Genomic DNA, 11,440 nt, shown 5'->3' on the forward strand with positions numbered 1-11,440 from the left:
CCCAAATAACTGACCTCCACAGCCATATCTTCATATATTAATATAACTGACTAAAATATAAAAAATAACATATTTTTTATATTTTGTAGAAGAATGAATAATCTAACCATCTCGCACCACCTATCCTTTAATGCGCATATAACAAGGTTTTAGTGACTTACATTCAAATTTTAATTAAAGTACTTTTTGTTTATGTTATACCAATTAATATAGTATAAAATCTAAGCTAATAATCCATATTTGAATAGTAGACAAGTTTTAAATTTTAATTTTATATGGCAATATTTAAATAAATCCTGAATTTCCCTTTCTGTGAGAAATGTGAAATTTTCTCTAGACATCCAAACATTGTAGAAGATTTTCAAAACTGCAATTTGTTGGATTTTTTGAGAGGAATAACTCATAACTTACAGTTCTAATATACTTACGTTATATAACTTTGCATAGTTCCACATTTTTATTTCATTACAATAAACAAAATTTAACATGAAACCTGTGACATTTCCTCCTACTTAAACGGTTTTAGATAATTCATTCTTCTATGAAATACAAGAAATATTTTTTTCCCCTATTTTAGTCAGTTATATTAATATAATAATGCTTCCCTAGCTAATAATGTAAGAAATAATTTGTAATGTTGCAGACATGATCCTGGCTAGTCAGCTCCAAAATCCAGAGCTCTATAACAGGGCTAACTCATGTCACCATATAAAAAAATAATACTTAATTATTCCAATACATATCTAGAGACAGAGACATAATAAATCATTGTAATTCACACACATAATGTAAGTCACAGACTTAAGTTTCTAAGAGAAAAGTTCCAAATTCTTTCAAACTATGTTGTTCTCAACAGTCATCTTACACTTATTTAACTTATTACAAAATATGTATAGAATGTAATCAGTACAAGTAATGTAAATACATATTTTTATAAACACAACAAAAATATTATTTTTGAAGTGTGTATTCATTTAATAGTTTTCAATCACAATGAATTTCATCACGTGTTCATTAATTCAGCTTAGAGAAAGTTCATTATATTATAAAAAACTTTCTTGATATTAAAACTCCTTCAAAAATAAATTACAGGGATTGAACCCATCATATCAAAACAATTTTGGGGCCCCATCTCTTTCGTTAATTCAAGTTGTGAAAATTGGCCATTTTCTATATGATGACCTTGCATCTTGATAATAGACTGCAGCATAGTTTCCACTGTAAAAAAGCTTCTTTGTAAGGCTGACATGACAGCTCCTCTATAAATGCATTCCATAATCCATCCATGCATGAGAATGATAGTATCCGAATGCCTGTTTCAACAGCCAATTGCATAGAAATTCATAGATGTTGAGTTCAGTGACTTGACTGGTATTTCTTTGAATGGAATAGCATTAATACCCATTTTATTCTCCAGCTGCCTGAGGTACACACTGGTTGAATGGATATTTCCTGAAAGCAACTAGTAAACATGCGAGTTGTGCCATTTTTCCAGCTCCTTTCTGACTGTGTTGTGTACTATTGCTTGGTAAATGTGAATGACTTTTGCCTATTAAAAAATGCCACACTTTGCTTAAAATGGCTGATATGACTGGTTGCATGTATTTTTCTGGATGGTTCTGCTGCCCTAAAGTATTTCATATTCCTTTGTTTTTCTATGCATGATCTTTATTTCTATCTTGGAAAGTGTAATTTAAATCTGAAAACATCTTTATGATCCAAGAGTATGAATATTTTTCGGGTTCATTTACTATTCATGACTTTGTAGGTTGTTCTGGCCTTCAAAGGTTCGTCTGAAGGAAGGGGGTGTAAATCTATCTTCACAGTAGGGGGGGGGGGATGTCATTCATATGTATCAAAATATAAACTTTTAATTTGTATAATACCCTTTACTTACACCTGAAAATTATTCAACAAAATCCCTCATTTGCCAACATCAGTAGGCATTGGTGCAGACCATTACTGTAAACCATAGGGGTAAATTAAGTATCATGTCAACTGCAATGTACAAGACTTTGTAAGAGATGTGTTATGGTAGAATAAATACGATACCACAAAATATATGCTAAAAGTGATAATTACATATATATATATATCACTTTATTTTAATTCTGAAGAAGAGCCCTATCCCCCCCCAGATGCTCTTGTAATGTAAGGTTGCATGTCTGTGAATCTTACAAGTGCATCAGATATTGTGTACATGAATAGCTTGCTTTTATATCATTATTATTATTGTTATTAGCAACATGATTACTGTTTTATGTAATGTATTTAAAAACTACATATGAATGCTTTATTTCATTTCTATGGATTACCTGTAAAATAATAGGATTTTCAATGCTAGTAGCTAAGGTTCAAACCTTCACTGGACAATGTGTTTCGAACCATCAAAGGTCAAATCTACCCTTCGGTACAGCCCTAAATATTTTACATCACTTGTGGCTGTTACATGACTTGCTGATTTGCAAATATAAAATCATTTAACATATCTCTCTGTATATGAAGTGGATAGTTTAAATGCTTAATTTACCAAAGACACCAAAATATGCAAACACTTTTGAAATATGCATGTTTCAATTTTAATAACTGAAGCAAGATATCAGCATTATAAAAAAAGCCATATCAATGATTTGACAGATTGAGACTGATAAATATTAGCAAATATCTAACAAATGTTTCCAAAGTGTCATCATGTATTTTGAGAAATGAAATGTGTTGATTCTAATATAAATAATTGTTAACTATTTTTTTTGTAATAATATGATAGAAGTCTAGCCAGTAGGGATGATCATATGATGTCTTTTTTTAATGTAGTATGAATGACATAAGCATTAGCTGTAGCTTTACTGAATATCTGAGGTGACATCATCAAAATTACTCTAGAATATGAAATTTCTGGTACTTCAGAGGCTATCTAAGCACATTTTTATTATGAGAAACCAAAGGAATAAACTTGTACTTTGTGTACAATGTATGTATTAAAATTATTTGACTACTGAAACACTGTTTATTAAAAAAATAACAAAAAAGGATATAAAAGGAATTGAATCCTTGACCTGGATCACAGTTACAGACAATGTGCCTTGCTCTGTGCTAGGTCCTCTGCTGTTTGTGATATGTATTAATGATATTGACTCTGGAGTGACTAACAAAGTTTTGAAGTTTGCAGATGACATGAAAATTTTTGAGGTGGCTAACTGCATCAAACACGCTGCAGACTTACAGGGAGATTTAGATCATTTGATGCATTGGGGCAATATGTGGCAGATGATGGTTAACTATCCAAAATGTAAGGTGATACATGTAGGTTTTCACAATTCAAATTATTGTTACAATTTAAATGGGAATACCTTAAATACCATAGTTGAAGGAAAAGATCTTGGTGTTGTTATCGAAAAATCGGTTAGGTCATTTAAACAGTGTATTGTAGCGAGCAGTAGGGCCAATAGGATTTTGGGTAGCATCTATAGAAATATTGAATACAAGAAAAGGAATATTATTGTTTCACTATATAGATCACTTGTAAGGCCTCATTTAGAGTTTTGGGCTCCTTTCATCAAGAAGGACATTGAATTGTTGGAGAAGGTTCAGAGAAGAGCCACCAGAATGATACTTGGGATGGTGGGCTTGTACTATGAGGAGAGACTAAAAGCTCTAAGCTTGTTTTCTATGGAAAGTAGAAGGGTTAGGAGGGATTTTATTGAGGTGTTTAAGATTATTAAGGATATAGATAATATAGATCCATCAAACTTTCTTGTGTTTAGCAGTGAAAACAATAGAACAAGTGGGCATAAATTCAAATTTTGGCAGCACAGGAGTCATCTGCAGTTTAGACAGCATTACTTTTCAATCAGGGTAGTTGGCTTTTGGAATGAGCCTGCCTTCAAGGATGGTGGAGGCAGAAAATTTAACTGTGTTCAAGAAATGATTGGATGAATACATGAGTAATAATGAGTGGTTATAGTTGGGAGCTGGAAGGGACATCCTTAATGGGTTAATAAGCTCCTTTTTGTCCCTTTAAATTTTTATGAATTTATTTATAAGAAGCATGTGACATGCCATATGAGCCAAAGCCAAAATATATTTCTTTAGATATGCATCATTTTAAAGTGGAATTCTATATATATGAGGAGAGTATATGTTTTAACTGCTGCAATGGTTGGCATCATCTATGGTAAGTGTTGATAAGAGTTTTAGTGTTGTTGTATTTTCAATTTGAAAATTAGCAATAATAACACATCTAAAACATGTAATCTTTACATTTCTGTACTTAAAATGCGTGAGCAGACCTGAACAAATGCTAAACATAAAAAGGTGTGTCCTCAGCATTGAATGTGTTAAACAAATAAATCCTTTAAATAATGCTGCTGTTGTATTATGTAGCTGGACATGAATGAAACAAATATCTACTAATCAGAATAAGGAGTGTAAAATAAGAATAATAAGCGTAAAAATATGGAATGACTATAAATGAAATATGTTGCTGTACACAATTTTTTTTGTACAAACACCTTGTTTTTCTGGATAACTGCTACATTTGATTATAGGTTGAAATAATGCCTGCCTAGGACAACCTACAATTGCTGTGCACAATTCAGTTGTGCAGCTTAACTTGCTCATTGCAACTCAAATTTTATGCAACAGTATACTTGTCACAGGGAATTGTAGGCTAAAAAAAAAAGCTTATTTACTTATTTACTGCTTGAATCTCAGACTTTCTGATCTGTAGTATAGCAAGGTCATCCTCAACCTATAAACATGAAAAAAAATGTAACACAACAACAACAACAACAAAAGGGACAGATAAAGAAAAGAATAATGACTCAAGAAGAGACTGAAAAATGGAAGAACATGACTGACCACTAGGTTAAAGAATAACTTTCAAGCATTACAGACAATACTAAGCTATTATTATTACTATTCAATAAAACATTCTGAATACTCTTGAAGAAACCATATAAGGGATACAATATACATCTGGTGATATTTAGTGTTTCTGAAGTTAACATTTTCCAACACTGAAAATGTATTTCCTATAGATACCTCTTCTCGCATATCTTTGATTTGTACTATCCTCTGTTTGCACAAGTTTTCATTCATCACTAGTGTTGAGTCTCCCACCTAACTTCACACGGTATAGCTGTGTTGTAGCATATAAATGAGCATTTGACAACCCTCCACCAATAAGAGTGAAACACATCCTCCTAGCACAGCTGAACTCTTTCTATATTTCAAGACTAGACAAAAAAAGGGAAACTGGAAGTGGAATGGATGGGTAGGAAGTGTGAGTGGAGGAAGGAATCTACTGGAAATACATTTTCAGCATTGGAAAATTTTTAGATTCAATATGACACCTTAGCTCCACATAATAGCTAGAATCCCATACTGAAATGGTGGAGGGAACAGTGCAAAAGTTATTGAGATGATCACTCTTCAGAAGGCATCCAAAGAGAACCCATGGAGTTTGATACCTTAATATATAGGATCACACCCACAGGAGACTGCACCACATCTGTACCAGGTTATACTTATCACCCATTGTAAAGATACACGTCACTAATCCGGGGAAAAAAGCCTTAAGTGCAACCAGTAAATGGACACACCACATGGTGTAGTGGAGCTAGGGTGCATTAGATGGTATTCGGTGGGTCAATTCCAGCCCAAAACCAAGTGGCATCAGGTATGTGAATTATTATCCACAGTAAGAGGAGAGCACTCACTAATTACATCAACAGAACACCACAGCCCTAACCTCAACTGAGAAGAAGTGGTCACACTCAAAAGGAACACTCCAGTAAGTGGAACTGGTAAGTGGAAAGGACTCCCATACTCCACTAGAAGAGGGAGTAAAATGTGGTGAGGAGACTGGAGGAATGCAACACCCTAAGACTGTGTAATATGTGACCACAAAATCCCTATTTTGAAAAGCAGGCTTGTTCCAGTTTATTCAATTAGGACCAGATGGATAGGCAGCAATCTTTAAAATGTTTTACTTATGATAGTCCATGAGTTGGTAAGGTCTGGAACATACATTATTTATGAAGCAAGATACTGCAAGAAACTACCGAGCAGTCTTGTGGAACTCCATATCATCAGTGAGTGTTATAGATTCTAAAGGTCTCCTGGTGCAGATTTAAAGTTAAGTATACCTGGAAAGGCAACACTTGCCACAGAGCAAGATCAGGGATGTAAAAATGGTCACTGTAAAGGTAAAATAGATAAAACATTAAAACTTACCCATTGAGAGCCTGTGTGTAGCATGGAGAATGGCAATGGATGACAAACAATATCCAGGTGAGGAACAGATGGCCAAATGATGTAGGTAATGCTTGACAAACATATGAGATGTAGTCCAATTTAAAGCCTACATGACCTCCTATAATGGACAACAGAAGTGAGCATCCAGGGAAAGGGTGAGATGACAGATTGGGTGAAAGGAAACTTGGAAGATACAATGAGAATCTTTGGGCCAAAGAATCATAAGCCAGACCAATAATTTGACAGAGCTAACCACTAAAGGTAACAGGAGAGAGTTCTATGGTAGGGGAAGAATTCCAAAGGATAAAACATCCAGAATGGGAACCACAAAAAGGAGCCATACATAGAACAAAAAAGACAATCAGTATCTGACCAGTATTAGAGATGAGCAATAGATGGAAGGAAAATAGGGGTGAATGTGTTATTTCCCCCTTTGCTGCAGACATTTTTGGGAAAAAGCAATATTGGGATAAAGAAGAACATAAGAATGATGTAAAAATATGTATAAAACTTCAATAGGAAACTTGTCTGACCTATGACGTTCACATGCAAAAAAGGAGTAAAAAATAAGTCTTGAGGGAAAGAAGGTACAAAGAACAAGAAGCTAAAAACTCAAAGGGAGGAAGAGTAAGGCATGAAGGATAACAATGAGATTCCAAGAAGGCAAAAGGACTGAAACAGAAGAGAAACAGATAGAGTGAAAATGGTAAAAACGAAAAGAACTGGATAATGCTGCCTTATAGCCTGCATTGGTAGAAATGATGGATAAAACATTGTCAAAGAGCCAAGTGAAAAAGTGAGAAAGGTGGTGAACAGTCCAATGGAAAGGGGAGAAGCTGTGATGCAGAGAACAATGATGGAAAATGTACCACTAATGGTTCAGGATTAGAATGAAAAATGCCTGTGAATATCCTACCAAAGATGTGGTCTGCTTAATTTAACTGTCCAACCCAGAAGTGCAATTATAAACTATGGACTAACTGTCACACAACAAGTTTATATATTTTAATAAAACTAAAAAGTAAGAAGGCTGATGACAGATAGCTCAGAAAACATGCCTAAAATGTTTAAATCATTGCAACAGTTGATGTTCATATGCCTACTGACATGGAAGAGCACACAAATTTGATCAAGTATCCAGATCTCACTGACATTATGAACTATAACCTTGGTTTGCTTTTCATGGTTCTCACATTAACTACACTTGAACTCTTGGACATTTTTTCTTCTTCTGTCATTCAAGGTAAACTTTCTTTTGATCTTGGAATCTGGCACATTTCCTAGACATTACATGCCCATTGTGTAATGTATTTGGAAAAATAATAAGTAACCTTTAGGTAAAACTTAGGCAGACAGCCTGATTAGTGTACAAGTAGATTTTTGTTTCAAATTCATCAGCCATAAAACTTAAGATTTTCAAAGTATATGTGCAAATTAAAAACTAGCATACTAAATATCTATGAACATGCTTTTCTGCAAAATATGACTGTTTAAATTTCAAAAGAAAAAAGAGAGCCTGTTATAAAAAATTTCTTTAAAGTGTGTGCACAAATTTGGATGGGTAAAATGTCTGCTTGTTTGCAAAAATTGTTTTAGATAGAAAATACAGATATATTCCCCCCTCCCCCCCAAAAAAAGAAAAAAAAAACCCTGAAAAATAAGTACCTGTAACAATGCAACACTTATAAAGAAGCTAAACAAAATCATTATTAACTTACCATAGTTTTCTGTTTCTTCTGTGCACACTTGAACATTCCTTTCTGCAAGTACTGCAGTTATAAAGCAAGCCAGCACCAAGATATAATACAGAGGAATCCTTGAAAGAAACAATGTAGGATATGTGTTTTGAACATCATTTGAAAGCTACATAACATTCAAAAGATTAGATTTAATATTGAAATGCAATCCCTTGAAATCCTTGAAAGAAACAATGTAGGATATGTGTTTTGAACATCATTTGAAAGCTACATAACATTCAAAAGATTAGATTTAATATTGAAATGCAATCCCTCTGATATACACACATCATCAAATACAAACTCCTTAGAAGTGTTTTTTATATATCTTTCATGTTTTTAATCAAATTTGTGGGGACAAATTACAATTAAGTTGATTAATATAGTATTAAATTTTGCTGCTTTATATTAACATGCACTTTGATGTTAATTTCGTGATTCAAATTTTATGAAAATTAGAACAATGTAGACACAAGATTATAGTAACTGGAGACCAAATGAATATAAACTGTTAAACATAGGCCTTCCAATTTGCTCAATACAAATCAATCCTGCTTAATGTAACTGAAACAAAATGATATAAAAATTGGTACTTTTATAACAGACCATGTCCAAAGCCTTGACAGCCATTCTATGTTCACAAATATAAGTAGTTGGGAAATGTATCACATAACATAAAAGATCAACTGACTTTGTACTCCTACTGTACATATATCCCTTAAGCCATGCAACTCTCAACCATCCTTTCAGCTTTAAAGTATTGTTATACATTTTAAAATCATTACTTTGCAGCTATAATTAAAATTTATTAGCTATGCCAATCTTTTCAAGCAGTGTTACTTTAAACACTTAAGTTGAAAATATAGCATTATTCAATTATTCAGAAACATTTCCCTTTGGGTGCATATTTTTAAAGTTGTAAAGTAACTTAAAGTAGGTTTTAAAGCCAGACAGAAAACTGTAAAATAGAAAATATTTTCTCTTATAAAATAAATTGCACACATTTTAAACTAAATTAAGCCTAGCATTCACTCCTAGGGACCTACTTACAATTTCATTCCCACAATTAAGTCTGGGCAGTATCGCAGAAAGAATCAAGTTATTGTGGCTTTGAACTTAATAATTATCTCCTTTGACCTACCCTTTTTTACATCATTACCCCCTATGCACTAAAATGAATTCATCACTGCTAGCTTCCTTTTACTATATTACTTGTTCTGTTGGTTATATCCTCCACCCCCTGCTCCTGGATAGCATAATATAATTATTTTCTCCCTGTTTACCCCACAGATTATCCTATCCATGTGCCATATCCATAATCATCTATAATAATAACCTCCTCAAGTTTTTCATTCCCATTCCTATCTGTTCCCTTTTGTTATTCTTCCCTCCCCTAGTTCCTTATTTAGAGCCTACTCATTATAATTAAATCCACTACTACTGGCTCTACTAGTGCTATTTTTTACTTCCAGAAAGTTTTGGTTAACCACTGTATCTTTTGCTCTATCTTTAAGTCTTGCTGCTATTTCCCACAGTTTACTCTTCTTTATCCATTGCCTCTACCCTTTATACACACACATTCCCACATTTCAAAACTATACACCATTCAGATAAATGATCTGCAACATGACATTTAGTGTTATATAGGATGTTAATAGTTAATACACTTTTTTTAAGTTTAGGGTGCAACTGGTAAATGCTGAAATGAGTGTGCAAACTTGGGACTTATAGCACATAAACACAGGTTTATACTTGGATGTACAATGTCTTACTTAGCAGATCATGAGATTTAGTTAAAAAATTAAATTTCCATATACTCAACTTTAAACTACAACATACATATTCATATACTAAAAATAAAAACTTCATTAAGAAGTAAAAACTATTTACAGAAATAATTAATTAATTATTCTGCTTCATATAAATTTAAATTTTACCTCAAAAGATCCATAGGTAAGAGAGAAAAAAATCAGGTCTTACTAACTAAATGAAACTCCCAAACTGCATGAATTACTTAAGATAAGGGGGCGTACACAAGAAATATCCAATAGAACAAGATAACAATTACTGTCACGTGCTTCAGATAAGTATTGTATAGATAAACTCACACTACTACTGTGATACAAATATGCTTAGACTCTCTGCAAAAAGTAATTACTATAAACACAGAAAATAAATTTACACTAATTAAATTTCAAGAGGAAAAGTTCTAAAAAAATTTCAAGTTTAACAAGTATAATAATTTCAGATGAAAGACTGTAAGGTTAATTTATTATGTTACTTTTGAAGTATAATCCTATTATTAGAAGTGATTTTTGAAGTGTTTTTCATAACTTTCTGGTGAGTAGTAAGTAAAAGGGTTGAACCAGTTCCTGTGAATATACTACTACTCATTAGTAAACCTTGGTTAGGCTGAAACAAAAGATCAATCTTTTTTCTTTTAAATGGTTTAGAAACTCTCAGACAGTGCAAATGGAACACCAAATAAAGCTAAAAAATAAAAATGTAAGGTGTTCCCCATCCTGGTTGGAGTTATGACAAATAATATGGAGATGGGGTATCTTGTCTCTGACGTCTCAAATGCTACATAAGAAAATGCATACATAGGTGGGAAAGGTATCTTCTTACGGCATCATCAGCCTCCAGATGGCATTCTCTGTCCCCTTTCAGAGAATAAACTCTTGTCATGGAACACCAGCACAAAGAGTTGAATTTGTCTAGGAGAAATGTAACATGCAAAATCCTGACAAGAAACCATGATTTTTTTGTTTTGTTTTGGTAATTGAATATTGCCTCTCCTTAAACATGCCCTGTTGTTTTAAAAAGGGGATGTTAAGCAGTACCTGGTTTTCCATGTACATCACAGGTGTGGACTTAAATTACAATTATGCTGGTAATAGAGAAGAATCCCAATATCAATGTGATCCAAGTAAAATTTGAAGAATGGATTTGAATTTGTCCACATGCTGCTCTGCAGAATACTGCAACTGTGACTCTGAATACATTGCAAGATGAAGAATATTGTGATGTGTAACATGAAATTTACTTTTAAGGTGTTCAGGAACATCAAGGAATCAAGATGGACCAGTTATACAAACCAATTTGTTGCCATTCTGAAAGACTTAGTATGAACAAAAGAACAATGAATACCACTAACTGGACATAAAAAGTATACCCATGAAACAGTGGTTTTCTTCTCTCACAGTCCAAGGTTTAGGTAGGAAGGTTCAATCTGGATATAAATATCAAAGCATCTTCTGTCTGATGTCAACAGTAAAGGAAGAGGAGATGATAAAACAAAGAAATTTCTAACAGTTCAAAAACAATAACAAAACGTACAACTGAGCCCAAGTCCCATTAACCCTCTCCACACAAGTCATGGGTCAAAGGCCATGTCATCACATTTGTTGACTCACATTCAAAATTTTATTGAACTACTATTTTAT

At 33.2% G+C, this 11,440-nt stretch overlaps 1 protein-coding gene across 1 annotated transcript in view; it reads right to left on the bottom strand.

Moving 5' to 3' along the window:
• Positions 1–11,440, bottom strand: part of LOC106478836 — a 58,282-nt gene that overhangs the window by 41,818 nt on the left and 5,024 nt on the right. The window contains exon 4 of the mRNA XM_022382530.1: positions 7,977–8,074. Within this exon, the coding sequence (XP_022238238.1) occupies positions 7,977–8,074 (98 nt within the window). The remainder of the gene's footprint in view (positions 1–7,976; positions 8,075–11,440) is intronic.

The sequence above is a fragment of the Limulus polyphemus genome, unplaced genomic scaffold (genome assembly GCF_000517525.1).
Source record: "Limulus polyphemus unplaced genomic scaffold, Limulus_polyphemus-2.1.2 Scaffold254, whole genome shotgun sequence".
NCBI classification, from domain to species: Eukaryota; Metazoa; Arthropoda; class Merostomata; order Xiphosura; family Limulidae; genus Limulus; species Limulus polyphemus.